This window comes from Strigops habroptila, chromosome 11 (assembly GCF_004027225.2).
Source record: "Strigops habroptila isolate Jane chromosome 11, bStrHab1.2.pri, whole genome shotgun sequence".
NCBI classification, from domain to species: Eukaryota; Metazoa; Chordata; class Aves; order Psittaciformes; family Psittacidae; genus Strigops; species Strigops habroptila.
In genome coordinates this window covers 24,114,862-24,130,213 of record NC_046360.1, presented here as the reverse complement: position 1 = coordinate 24,130,213, position 15,352 = coordinate 24,114,862, and the positions used below count along the sequence as shown (strand labels likewise).

General features: G+C 36.4%; 1 protein-coding gene across 13 annotated transcripts in view; it reads right to left on the bottom strand.

Annotated features, from left to right (window-relative positions):
• The window catches only part of CACNA1D (calcium voltage-gated channel subunit alpha1 D), a 185,519-nt gene that overhangs the window by 15,573 nt on the left and 154,594 nt on the right, over window positions 1–15,352 (bottom strand). For all 13 annotated transcript variants that reach the window (XM_030502297.1, XM_030502289.1, XM_030502301.1 and 10 more), the window contains 3 exons: window positions 13,925–14,027; window positions 12,709–12,810; window positions 7,176–7,306 (listed from right to left, as the gene is read on the bottom strand). In XM_030502297.1, the coding sequence (XP_030358157.1) occupies window positions 7,176–7,306; window positions 12,709–12,810; window positions 13,925–14,027 (336 nt within the window). The remainder of the gene's footprint in view (window positions 1–7,175; window positions 7,307–12,708; window positions 12,811–13,924; window positions 14,028–15,352) is intronic.

The window sequence follows — 15,352 nt, the reverse complement described above, 5'->3', positions numbered from 1 at the left end:
TTTGTATTTCAGAACTCCAAACAGAGCTGAAGGACATTGGAAGGCACCCAATATGGCTTGGTCCCATTCATGCCATCTATCGCATGCATTCCCTGGAGTACATCACAGCACCACGGTCAGGTTCCAGCTCAGCGTGGAAATAGCTGGTTTGCTGGGGAACAAAATGGTGTTTTATGCAGTGTGAGCAAACAGAACCTAGAAAGGGATGAACCTTCTAACAGTGAAGACTGGCTATAGGTTCCTCTTCAGGTTTCCCTCATACCAGTATTTCACTTCCTGAAAATGGAATCGACTAATCATATTAATTACATGTATTTGGCAATTATATTTTCTTCCTCCAGGATGAACTTAGAGAGTTATACTATAATTGAACAAGGCTTTAAAAATCATTTAATAGTGAGTCAATGTACAACATACATTTCATGAATACATCGTGCTTTCTCAAACTTCTTATGCTAATTTACTTGCATAGTCAAGACCTTAGCAAGGTTGTTAATGTCATCATTTTGTAAGGCACTAAAGGGAACTAAAATTAACACTTTAAGGTACGGATTTTAAAGTATAAGACCAATGGCTTCTATATACTTTGCAGAGGATTACTATTTGGTTAGCCAATCATTAGTGAGAATAGTCCTTTTCACACTCACTACCTGCTTATTTAGTAGCAAAGAAAATTAAAAAGAACAAAAACCCCCAAAGCTACACTTGAAAATAAAAATAAACTGAGGTTAGTATGAACAGAATACAAGGTAAGATTAACCAAAGAAAGAAAATAACCATGCAGAAAAATAGCTGAATAGACCTATGCTATAGCAGTGAACATAAGAGACGTAGCAGCCAAGTCTTGATTCCTCAGTGTTACTCATCTTCACAGAGCCCATCTTCTAACTCTGGAGCTGAGTGCACTGCTTTACAACTACACAAAAGCTCTGTGCTTTCGGTCAAACCCAGACTCCCTTCAAGCTAAGCCTTTCTGGGCAAACACCACTCTCAGATAGCAGTGTTATAAATTTTAATCCCCACAAAAACTACTAGCTTATATTCTTGTCTGCCAAAGTCCCACAAAGATAAGCCTAAAATCTGAGAAAAGCCATGCATTTGGAAGCAATATATTGAATACAAATTCAATTTTTATTACATCTCATATTGTCTCCTATTTCTCTACTTGGTGAATTACCCCTTTACTCAAGAGAAAGCAGGCAGCTTTTATCTTCTGATCTCTCTTCAGCAATACTCATTTTCATGTAACAGACCTCTTGCAATTATACAGTCAACAGCGGAAGACTAAAACCTAGATCACCATATATAAAAGCATATGTTAGTTAAACCAAACCCATCAGCTTTATTCACTTACAGCCAGTAGTGAAGCCACAGGTTCTACAAGCAAGATCTGCCTGCAGAATTAAAATATTCCTCAGTTTATTTGCTGTAACAGAACTACGTGCAACTATTTTGTGAGCTCTGTCATTAAATGATTACTCTCATGTACAGTCTCATTTTACCTGGTGTAACCTAACAGTATTCTAAGCAAGCTAAGAACAATTTTTATGACAGAAGAGCGCCACATAGTGAGACAAATTCTCACACTGAGTTCTTACTGATAAGACAATCTTTCATTAGATCAGTCAGCTACCACTGAAGGAAATCACAGCTAAAACCTCTTTACTTTCCCCAAATGGAACAATGAGTAGGCACTAAAGACCAATATAAAAACTTTCATAACATTTCCTTTGGTTGGGAAAGATTACTGGAAGGGTCACACTTTCTCTAGTCTCCCTTATATTCTTAATTTTTTATGGCAGATTCTTAATTCCTGGAGATTCTCTCATGTCCAGAGAATTCTCGCTTTTCCTGAAACAAAGTTTCAAGATTATTTTATGCCATTTCAGCAGTAAAAAACACCTCTAAAACTTTTCCCTAAATAAGTGGAAATATGATTAATAAATACTGATTTATTTCCTATTTTTTGAGGACCAAAATACAATTCACAACACTTCAAGACACAAGTGGCCAGTTCTGCCATCATACAGACATATAATATCCATCTCAGCTCACCAGACTGAAACCCTGCCTGGTTCACAAGGCTGTTAGATCAGTCAGGTGGATCCCCTTCCTAACAAAATGTCTTTAATAATCCCAGTATATTGTAGAACACAAAACTGTTCAGTTCTGTTCTCTAACTTTCCAACAGAGAGTATTAGTATTTGCTATACACCAATGTCTTTGCTGAATATACACCTCTAAATGGAAAAATACACATTTTTTCTCAGAGGGGTGCGAGTCCTTATGTGCATTTACCTTTTAGCAAATTTTGTTTTCATTAAAGACACTGAAGATGAAAGGGTCTATAACAGAACAGACAAAACATGCAAGAGATGTTTAGGCACCAATTCTATAGCGATAACATTGATCAGAACTGCATCACTGAATTATTCATGCTACTCTGCAAGAGGACATCTGTTGTTCCTGCTCAGGTTTTTCTATTTTGTTGTTGTTTCTTTGAAGTAGAGGAAGACGAGATATTAACCCTAGACTGTGTTTGATTGCCTCTAATTCTATCCTAGAGATTTCACTAGAAGTTTGCAAAAGAAGCTATTTATTTTTCAGACACTTTATCTCCAAGATCTAATTTTTGATGCCTTCCTTGCTTATTTTTTTCCTTGTAGGCATGAGATAGATGCGATGTTATCAGTCCAATGGTTAGTTAGCAAACCAGTGACACACAGAGCGCCAAACAACGTAATTACATAATAAAGCCAAGCATGTCTTTAAGTAGGCTTTCCCATAAATGCACAAGATGACTGCAAATTAACATGATAATTCTGTGCAGCTGCGCTTTATGAGACGTAATAGCACCTGCAATGTTTTCAAGATGGCAGGAGGCACTAATACACCAGTGCTGGGTCCTAAATAGCATTTCAAGACACAATTAATGATGCCCCTGTCTCTGACACAGCACTGAGATGACACGCATGTGCTTTCAAATGTTGAAATAATAGAATGGTAGGAGTCCATCCATGTCCCTAAAATGTCACACGACTTGTAACTGTATTTCTGAATTGGTCATTTAGAGAGAGATGAACTTAACAATGCTTGAAAAGCACCTCACACCAAAACATCTTAAACATTAAACAGTTAAACAGTTAAACATTTAAAAAAGACTACTTTTAACAAACGCCAAATTTTAAACCTATTTTCCATGTCTATGGTATGCATAAAACAGTAACACCATTTTAGAGGTATGTCTTGTAAGGTATTTGTGTATAATGCAAGACTCCAGAATCACAACATTTAGAAAAACATTAAGTATTTATAAATACTGGAACTGCAAAAAGATAATTTCCCCCATATCTAAACTCAGCCTACATCCATTTTGAGCTATACTGCAACCTACATAAAGATGCAGTTTAAGCTTAGTTTAAGAAGTGCAAACACAATATCCGTATTTGAATAGTAAGAATCACTATCACATACACTATTTCTAGCCATGTAAAATACACAATGCTCTCTCTTTTGAAGCATTTGTAGGGATACCAGGAAATGGAAGAGACACTTATAAAGCTTTGTTACACAGATTTTAGACAAACAATGTATATTTATGTCTAATGCTATATAAACTCACTATGAAATAAATCATAAACATGAATTCTGAATATTCAGATTTTCAGAGCTTCAGAATACTATGACTTCAAAAATGTTCATATAAACCATTACATTTGTAGATAATGAACACGTTTTTACTACCTGCATAACGTTTTTACTACCTGCATACTTAATAGCAAAGAAAATTAAAAAGAAAAAACACCCCCAAAGCTACACTTGAAAATAAAAATAAACTGAGGTTAGTATGAACAGAATACAAGGTAAGATTAACCAAAGAAAGAAAATAACCATGCAGAAAAATAGCTGAATAGACCTACGCTATAGCAGTGAACATAAGAGATGTAGTAGTCAAGTCTCGATTCTCCAGTGTTATTCATCTTCACAGAGCCCATCTTCTAACGCTGGAGCTGAGTGCACTGCTTTACAACTACACAAAAGCTCTGTGCTTTCGGTCAAACCCAGACTCCCTTCAAGCTAAGCCTTTCTGGGAACACAACATGAACATGGGAGCACAATTAAATTGAACTTGAGCAACATATTAACCCCTCAGCTGATGCCTACTAGAGAGGGTTTTTCTTTTTTCTTTTACTGTTTACTGCAGGGTTGATATGGCTTATGAAATTTGCAGAGAGGAAAAAAACATAATTAGTTTAATCTGAAACATGTTCCCAAAATCAAGTTCAGCTCAATAAATCAGTGCTTTTGTGTACTTCTAATGTGAAGGGAAATATCCTTTAACTTTTATTTGTATTTATTAACAAAGAGAGTTAAATGTAAATAAACGTGAAATATAGATGCAAGTTTTACATAGTTTACAGTGTTTTCCCTGGGAAAAATAGTGTAGAATTCATTCACTCTAAGTACTAGATGAGAGTAATTAAACTTGTTCATGCTTCACTTAACATTTATTTTACTAGCAATGTGACTGCTGTTTGGATCAATATAAATTTCCATCCCTACAAAAAGACACCCTCTCAACTACTGTGTCAAATATAATTTTGTTCTGATTTTATCCAGAAAATATATTTGTTTCCACTGTGTAAGGCACTGTGAGCCCTAAGGAATTTTTTTTCTGATATCCTGGAAGCATGTATAATGCCACAAAATGGCAGCGGATAGCTAACACCAATAGGTCAGCTGTCATTTTGGAACCACCTGCTTTCTTTCCTTCACAAGGAGTGAAAACCCTTGGGTCTGCTAAGTCAAACTGCTATAGTTCCAAGGGATACTGTTATTTCATTTCTGAAGATGTTTTCAGTGCCAATATGCAAGTTTAGACAAACTACTGTTGGTTGTAATTTTAAGTGTCCTTTTCTGAGGGAGGAAGAATTTGAAACTTCATGGCAAAATGACTTTACTCAATAGCCTGAACAGATAACACGCCCCATCCCCGGAGACCCATTTCACTTTCTAGACTGCCTCGTCTTCTCTGACTACATGTACTCAAACAGCAGCCTGTGTTAGGCTAACAGCAAATGCTGCATCTTTGAGGAAAACCTGAACTCTACAGAATAAAAATCACCCTGAATGCAAGTACCGTGGAGTAAGAAGAGGAATTCCTGCCTGCTGCATGCTCTGGCATTCACAAAACAAATCTAGTTTTGCTAGGAACTCTGTTCTAATTTGCTGACTCAGCCCGAACTTTTATTGTTCTTTTCTCAACCACAGAATCAAAAGAAACTGTTTTCTTTATTCCAGTTAGGTCAAGGTTCTGGCGCCCAAATGGTGAGGGGGCTGTCAGTGACATTCTCTTTGACACCGTATAGAAGTTTTGGTCTCATGCAACCAAATTCAGGCAAAAGGATAAGTTTCACAGTTTGATGTGTTCAAATGCCTAAAGTCTTACTGACAAAAAAAAAAAAAAAAAAAAAAAGGAAGTATTCTGTACTCATTCTATTGTTAATTCAGAAGTTGCTGATTTTGCAGCATCTACACTGTCCCTTGAGGAATAAATACAGCCACTCCTCACACTACCATGCCTAGAAGAGTCTAGTCAAATGCTGGATGTGGTTGAATGAAATGTCTTGCAGAAGTAAAGCCACCCACCACTATCAATTTTCCTTTTCTTTCTCTAGTTCAGCTTGTTACACTACCATTATTACAGTGCTGAAGAGCCACATGCATAGTGAAAGAGGCATTTCTAAGAAATATCTTATCAAATTAAGAAGTATCACTACCTTGCACAGAGAGAGAAATAAGGTTAAAGAGAATGGAAGGGGAAGAATAAGTAATTTTTACAACAGGTGTTTTTAAGGCTCTGTTAGTTTTCCTATTAAAGTAGTCTCCAAAGTTCTTCCTAAAACCCAGTGGCTTTCACTTCCCTCTCAACTATTTCCAATCTTTTTCTTTTTATATTTTCCATTCCCCATAATTTTTTCTTCTTTCGTGATATGCAAATATAGTTCATACTGTCCTGGCAGACCATATGTTCACACACCAATAACAAGAATTGCATCTCTCATAATTATGGTGAGTTGGAACAGAATGTATGCCAGAGTGGCCAGCAGAGACCTTAGGAAAGAGGAATGAAACATATTACCCACTTAAAACAGCAAAGATCATTCTCCTAGATCTCAGTATAAACCAGCAAGACCTTTAACAAAGAGTAGTTGACTCAGGTTAACATATTTCTCCCGTTTTAGAAAAGGATTTTCACAACATATTCCTAAATTTTGGCATCAGAATAAAAAGCTATGAGAAACATTGAATATCTTCATAGTCAGTATGAATCTACTCAGCATTAACCGAAATTCAGAAAGTTCCAATCCAACAAAAATGGTGCAGTATATGATGTCTGGAATTATTTGAGGACAGCTTTCCTTTGCCTGTTTCAAAGTTCATAGTACAAAGTGTATCACTAGACAGAAGTTTTCACAATATACTCCTTAGATCACATGAACTCAATGGACTGCTTGCTGCAGGCCCATTGAGACACAGGTGCCCAAATCTATTGTCCTGGTTTCCGCCTGATAGCTTAAGAGACAGACAGAGGTATGTGACATTAATGTAGTATGATATTATTATTTCCTATGGAAGAAACTGATGGATGTGAAGTTCAAAATTTGCAAATATTTAAAAAATACTGAAGATATTTCACCGGTGATCGTAAGTAGAAAAGAAAAAGAACAATGAAAATTAAGAAGACAAATGGTACCATATAAAAACCTCTTAGGTAATGCGTATGAGGAAGTTTTCCAAGAACTGGCTAATAGTATTGTAGGAACACAAGAAATTAAACAGCTGAAGTAAAACAAAGAGTGGAAATGATAGCTCGGAACTTCATTTATCTGATTTTACATCAGCAACTTTAGACTGCGATGTACCAACTAGACTTGCTAATAAATTTTACAACCATTGCTACCATGTGAGTAATCCAGAGAGAATAACATTTTGCACTTACCTTGTTTTAGACAGAATAGCAGGATTATGTTTTACTTTTCTGATGAATAAGGGCCAAAAGTGTTCCAGCTAAATAAAATCCTGGCAGCACTGCACAATCATCAATATTCATCTACCTGCTATTTCAAGTAAGCTCACAAAATGGTTAGTTAAAAATGTAAAAACAAAATCACCTGCAGAGCAATCGTGGTATTCTTCGCAGGATATTTCCCCACCAGTCCTTGTTCTTTGCGTTTCTTGAATTTCCTAAAGTAGTCCTGTATCAGGAAGGTGGCATAGAACTTCCCCACGGTTACCTCATCATCTAAATGAACAGACCAGACAGATCTCTCCCAGGTCAGCACATTTATCAATAGCCTATACACTCATATCTGATTTGGAGGGAAAAATGTGCTGGGTGCAAGACGTACTGGGCTTTCAGCTTACAACCATGGAACCTATAACTAGCTTAAAAGCAATGTTTTACCAAGCCATTTAGGCTCAGTCAGTTAAGCAAACTCATCCTTAATAAAGAAGAAAAATACAATACTTTACCAAGACTCATGTAGTTCTAAGTAAGTTTGTGTAAGTTTCTAACAAACCATAAGCATGTTTGTATAGGCATACAAGCTAAAAGACTGGCTTTAGTTCCCTTGGAATAAATGGATTAAAGTAAAAGTTTCCATGACTTACATACACTATGTTCATAAGAGAGACCCTATTTAAAATAAAAAAACAAAAGTCCTGCTCACAACATCTCTTTTTTTCACTGCTGAACCAAATTTGTGCAGTCAGTGTATCAATAGCATTGTTTTGATTGCATAAGGACTTTGGCATCTTTACATCCTGCTTAGCTATGCACATTTTTTTATTGGTGTCATGCGCTCACTGTAGTACCTGAGCATCTTCCAGTTTGAATTTTATTTGTGCCCCAGATGTTCGTGTTGGGCTGTATCTTCTGCTACCTTATCGTCACACAAGACATATTCTAGACTCTGAGGCAATCCCACAGAGGTTACAATTTCACATATTTGCTATGAGGCTCTTGTTTAAGTGAAGATGTGATCCTTAGCCACCTTCTAGATAAGTGATGATAATAGTAAATATGAAACGACACTGTGCTTTCCCACATCATGGTATCAGCTCTGCAATGCTGACAGGAATTACACTAACTTCCAGCAGTTAATTTAGTACAATTCAAAAGATAGGCAAGCAGCAAGTGCAGTAAAACCTCACATTGTTACAGAGTCACTGTTGTGAACAAAATCCAGATTTCAAAGTCTTCAGAGTTTAAGGCAGGTACCTTACGAGGATGATTAAATCACCTGGTCCACAGTGTGTTAAGAATGTGTGTGCCTGTTCTGAGTCCCATTGAACCATTCAGCTGTGCAAGTTTCATCTCTTGACGAGTAATGCTTGCCAGAAAACTAGGAATAGTTTTCCTTTCAAAAACATTGCTTTTGTTTCCACACACTTTTTTCCCCTGGAGTTCTCTGGCATGAAGTTAGCTATTTTCCTTTCTGCTGTGTTGCCTAGTCTCTTCATTTTTTTCAGAATTTTGAGATAGCTATTTGCAACACGGTTACTAGTTGGCTACACACCTTTGTTAGAAAATATGGATTTCTTTTAGTTTTATGCCTTTTGTTTTCTCCATATTTTAACTCACTAATGGAGCTTTAAGACAGACTTGAGTTTGGGTTTTCATTTTGTTTTGTGTTAGGGTCTTTTTATACATGGAGAAATTCTGTTACGCTTGCTTCTTCTCTAATTGATTGTCAAGCAAGTTCTCCAATCAATTGTCATATACTGTGATATCATACATTAACATTTGATTAAAAGTCTCCTGTGTCTTTGTTTTATCAAGAATAATGTCCCAATGTATCTCACTAATGATCATATTTCTAATAGTATTTTAACCTGTAATATGACAGCTTTAGCTGATTTAAATTTAATTAACTTTCGTCTTTTTGTGACTTGTTTCACATCAATAAAAAGGATGGGGAAATCCAATCCATGTACAATACTGTTACAACTCATTTTTACCTCTGTGATAAAATTTCTCTCAAAATGAATCTTCTACCATTCAAAATAAGCCCCTCTCATTATAATGCCTGAAATGGGCTGTACACTTTAACTTCAGTGAAAATGCACCTGGGATGCGTTTACCCAGCGTGTTATTTGACTTTCAATGTATCAAAGCAAAAATAATGACAATAATTGCTTTAAAATATCTTGGTTGGGAGACCAGTCTGTTACAGTAAATATCTTAGCACATTAAATAGCCTGCTCTGCCAAACACTGACATCTCTTCAAAGCTCCAAGTCCCCCCAGTTCCTGCTAGGAAATAGCAGGAACTCCATTGCTCACAAGAACAGCTCACCAGTCTACAGATACCAACTCAGCAGTAAAAAGCTTTTTAATTGACTCCACAAATCCAATTTCTATACTTCTGGTGAATATTTGCTTTGATGTTCATCTGTAATCTCCCTTGACAGCTCCTCATGAGATCAGTGGTGCTTTCTATTAGGAAGATATCACTTATAAAGCATCTAATCTAAACTTGCCTTCCTTAATTTAGCTGAATCCACTGATTTGCAACATAGCCTTGGTCAAACTCCCCAGATACGCCTTTCCCCATTCTTTATACTATTTTCTTTCAAGTATTTGAACAGAACTTTTAAGGAAGTGAGATAGCAAATGGCTCCTAGAAAGAACAAGCACACAGAAGTGACGGACTTGATATAACATATACTACTATGGGTGGTTGCACTTAGAGCATGTTTCAAGTCAGGCTATGACATTGCACAACTACTGACTGTACCTGAGATGACAATACCTGTGAAATCTCAGTATGCAGAAAGGAAGGGCCCTTATTGATCACTCTGGACCAACTTTTTATAAGCATATTAGATGAATGCATTATCAGTTTGCTGAATCGGGCATGCCAAACCTGTATTGTACAAACAAGGTGCATGTGTACTTCACAGGCACAGTCAGTTGTACTGCAGACACATGCACACAAGAACTGAAGCCTGGCCAAGGGGAGCCATCCTTGACTTTGTTTTTTTGAGGAACACATATAGCCAGATAAGGACAGGTATAGGGAGACAGCTAAGCATAACTGACCACAGAATAGACAATCTATAATTAAAATTAGCAACAGCAAAAGGAATCACTTCAGTAGGAAGTTTTTGGAAGGAAGCAAAAAGTTTTATGCAGGATTAAACGGGCTTGCCATGGAGACTGGGGAGTTTGGAGAATACAGGTAAATCTTTAGTGAGGTGGATGTATTTCTTTTCCTCTTTAGTCTCCTAAGAATGTTAATTCATTTATACATTTAGGCATTTTACTGACATATTATGCTTTTGCAAAGCAGTTTCATTTTTTCTGTACTGAAAATGTGCTGCTAACTACGAACTGTTTAATTAAATTATAGTAATGAGTTATTTAACCAGTACCAAGAACTAACTGTCCATTTCTAGTGCATCTATTTATAATTCAGGAAAAAAATGCTATGCTGATTATTTTTATTCTGCTCTGCAAATAATTGTTCTGATCGTGTTCTGGAGGCATGGTCACGAGCACATGAAGGATCTAGCATTCAGTAATACCAGCAAAAGTAATACTGGAGCAAAACATAAACTAGACCACTCAATACTTTTCAGTGCAAGTGATTTTAACATATTGAATTTGGATGCTTTGTTCATATATATTGAAGAGAATTTTCTCTCCTAGATCAGCTGTCACTGGTGTTATTCTATGTAGAATTTTCTACTGAATATTAAACATCAATAGCAACTAATTTCTACTGCACACTAAATTATTTTACACTCCTATGGCATATGAATGTAAAATAGCTGCTTTCCTTTTTTCTAGATGGGTTACAATATTTTCAATTTTCAGGTAAGTCATAACAAGGTTTACAGAGAAACAAACCAAACTGAAATAAAAAGTTCATGCATCTTCAGGACTTCCCAACATGTTCTTATTTATACTGGGTTGTGGAAGTCATACTGTTTTCTATCCATTGAGCAGTGATCCAGGTTTTCAGCCTTCTAGCTACACTGAAGAGCTACATTTGCAGAATAAATATTAGCAATGAATTTTAGTATAGCTGAAAATAAATATACAGCTTATATTCAGCAATGAAATGAAGCTGAAATCAGTGAGTTACTATGTAAGATTAGTTCTAAGAATGTGATCTTTATAGATTCTTTGTCAGATTGCTTTAGGCAGGCACAGCTCGCTATTCTGAAGCATGCATCTCTATTTCAATAAAAAAATGTAGGGGAATAAAGTTGGCAAGAGGCAACACTAATTCCATGCCACCACCCTAAAACAGAATTGCTTCAGAATATTCGGAAAGACTCATAGTTGAAAGGAACAGAGGCTGCAGAAAAAGCTCAAGCACATAGTTACAACAATAACAAAGCAGTTCATCTATGCCATGCAAGCACTTAGGTGTAAGGCTAAAAACAACAGAGTAGAACACAAAGAGTTGTTTTAAATGTGCAGTATCAGTTCCCCTTTGGATAGTCAAATTTGCTAGACTTTTGCCTTTGTCCCTACCATGATCTGGCAGCCATCACACCAATAGCAAGTGGCTATTGGCCACTCCTGGCTAGTGGCTCCAGTGACAAAGCTAATGCTGCTTCTTGGGTCATGCTGAACAGCAGGACAGCCAGCATGCTCCTCCTCCCCTAGAGACTGAGAGCATCACCTTCAGAAAGGGACCAGCCTCCACCACCATCGGGCCTGGGACCTTGAGTCTGCTTCCAAACCTGAGTCTGATCAGTCTTGAAAGCTGCCATAACACTATAAAAGTACAATAAACTACAAGAGATTACAACGGACCTGTGTAGTGGATGTCTAGATAAGTCTATCTTGGGTGTGGGTGACAGTGCAACAGATTCTGCACCTTTAAAACTTGAAAAAGCAAGTAAAAACAATCACCTAAGCCTACACTACAGCATGTTAATAAAAATGTATATATTGAAAAAGGCTAAATATATATATAAGAAAATATATATATTTAAAAAGAGAGATATAACAAATACTTGACATGTCATTTGATAGCTAGTAGAAACAGCCAATATACGTGCCTCATAGTTCTTGCAAATGTATCGGTGTCATTAGAATTTAGATATCTCTTTACACGGGCCATGTTCGTATCTCAGTCATACTGGCATAAATCTGAACCATTCTCATTATCTGTTGATTATGGAACTGTTCTGGTTTAAACTAGTGTAACTGAGACAATTTAGCCTCTTGCTTTATTAATTCAGCAAAAAAATATTTTTTAGAAGGCAATTGATTTTTTTATTTTCTCCAAGAATTATTCAACATATACAAGGATATAAGCTATAATGTAGTGCACATTGTCAAGCTTAATTAGTACAAAACATGTTATTTTTGCTCAATGCATTAAAATCAAACTAAGTTTAGTTTATTTTGCTGAATGATTTGAAATCAAGACTAGATTTAGATCTAATAAGGCATTTTTCTTCAAGCAAGAAAGGAAGCATAACATTTTCCTCTCTTTCTTTTTGATCTAAGGAAGTTATACTTATCTGTCCTATATGTGTTATCTATTTTATTATTATTGCTTGTTTTCCTTTAATGACATTATAATTGCAAAGTTCAGTAGTTTTATTTCTTTGGTTCCTAACAATCTAGAAAGACCAACATGCACAGAGAATAGCATATTGCAATATTTATCAGACTGACCGCCAGCTGGAGGGACCACTTGGTCAAGTAATTTCATGCTTGTTTTCTTCCATATTTTCTTTATAACTGCTCTAAGTTCTTCATTTGCTTGCTCTAGGTTACCTGCGGCAATGAAATAGAAAAATGGAGGATGGCAATTATGTGAATCACATTCTGCAATGCTGCAATGAATGATCCTTTGGGTATTTATCAGCTGTATACAAAAAAAGACTGTGACAGGCATTCTTTCCAGCAAGCCTAAGCTACATGAAGTACCAAATAACAATACTACAATAACTAAAGATAAGAAAGGGTGTAAGACAGTGAGCTCCTGGGACTTTCAAATCCATCTCTGGAGTACTGCAGAGGTCAACCATAATTTATTGATCTTGGCCCTACTCTGTCACTGCTTAATGACTTTTTCTTAAATGGTGTGGAAAGTGGTGACTTGCTCTTTACAAGCCACTTCTTTCCTGATCCAAAGCTGAGCCTTTATTTGTTTAATCACAGTAATTACTCAGTTGTACAGGCTTGAATATTCAGGCAACTGACTACTGAGCAGTTTTTAATCTCTTGCAGTGCTCACCTAAACCACAGTGATGGCTGAGGGAGCTTAATCTTATCAGCTTGTTACTGGCAGTGGAGCTCAGATTCTGCTGAGAATAGCAGAAGACACAGAACAGAAAGTAGTAAAATATTGTAAAATAACGAAAGAATGAATGAAAATAGAAAATTCTTTGAAACATACCACTAGTTTTTAAAACTTTTCTCCCTTTGATGCAAATGACAGAAATCCATTCAATCCAGTCAGACCTGGCCTTGATCAAACGGGAAGTTGCTTTCAAGTGTGCAAAAACTGAAGTTACACTAATGCGGGATCCAAGGTACCAAGTTAAGAGTAGTAAGGAAGGAGCAACTTGGTTGGACAGAAAGGGGAACTCATTCATTCCCTGCAGTAGAACTCTTATGCCACTGCTATATACTTTTATCTCACCAGATAAAAACATACAATAATTTCTGAGATTTCTTGGGTTCTGGCCTCATTATCCCCTTTCTTTCATTTTCTAGCAAATAATTCCTAGCAACACGAATACAACCCATGACGCAAAAGCAAACCACATCCAATGACACTAAGCCAGCCCTACTCATGCCAATGAAATGAATACAGTAAATTGTAACTTTTCCTCATTGAGCCATCTGACAAGTGCAGGAAAGTCTTTGCAGCCAAGAACCTTACCTTCTGTTTTTATCTTTAGAGCAGTCCTAACCAAAGCAAATAAAGTAGCATTGAACATGACGGTTCCATCACTGTTTAGTGGCATATTCATGGCTACTAACCTCTGTAAATGAGAAAAGGAAAACAAATTTTGATGTGGCTTTATTTGAAAAAACTTCCTATAATGTTCATTTCTGAAAAGCTGATGTGTTCAAAGAATAATATCCACTGAGAGGCATAAAAATTATATAAGTCTTCCAAAGTCTCAGCCTTCCATCCTAGCTGTGTGTAATAACCACCCCATATTGCTCCTTTCTGATATTAATCACATGCGTGCTCATATAAAAACTAAAACTGACCAGCAGTTTTCATGAACTATTCATTAAGTTAATTTGCAAACACTGAAGCCCAGTCCTTGACTATGACTGTAAGCCACACTATGCAAGTATTAAGGAGTTCTTTAAGAGCATGCCATGTTCCAGGTTTCCCATGGGCTCCACCAGCCTCATGCTCCATGAAGAACCACAGCACCAGGTCTGTATAAGGTGGTTAATTTCTCAAGTAACTCTTCAGTGATGCCGTGCATCTCTTACACTACCTACACTGAATTAGTGTTGAAAGAGACTCTCATTTTTGGATTAGTCTGTCTGTGCATCAGTAATCACCTTTTAGAGCAGTATTGCTGAGACACTGTCTGTCAGAAGGACATTATTTGATCTATCAAAATCTTTTTCTAATGTCTGAGTTGGGTTTTTTTCTATTCTAGTTTAAAAGCATTACTCAATTGGATAATTTATCTTAACACATAGATAGATATAGGTTTGCTTTAAGTACGCCTTGTGGCATTCCATTTGGTCCCAACATTTTATACATCAACTTACATATTTATAAAACAGATATAAAAGAAATCCAAATTATGGTGCTGTTGTAATAATCCTTTATTAAAAGGCTTGATCTTATTCCTACTGAAATTGCTAAAACCACAATGTCCATACTTCTGAAGTCCTCATCTCCTTTGTGTTGCTTTTCAACTTTTATATTAAAATGCAGCTAACCCTCATCTAACTCACACATCATGCCTGACAAATTCTACGTAATTTTAAATTCCCTCTAATTTTCAGTCTTCTCACTGCTACATTTTGTACTGCACAGGGTTAGTTTATCAACTTGCAGTCCCCATCCTTCAATCTCATTTCTGTTTCATGTACAGCAAATGTCTCATGAATGCAACTGTAAAAGTACTGTATCAAAACTTATTTGTTAATTAAAGGACACAACCACCCTCTTCTCCCTGGGACTGAAGAGAAATCAGATGTCTCTGGGTTGAAGTAGTCTTGTATGTGACACTGGGTTACCAGAAATGCTGGGATGAGGTACTTCAAATGCATGACAATAATAGACTAATGACATATTTACAAACCAACCCCTTTCATTTTGATGCTTTGTGAA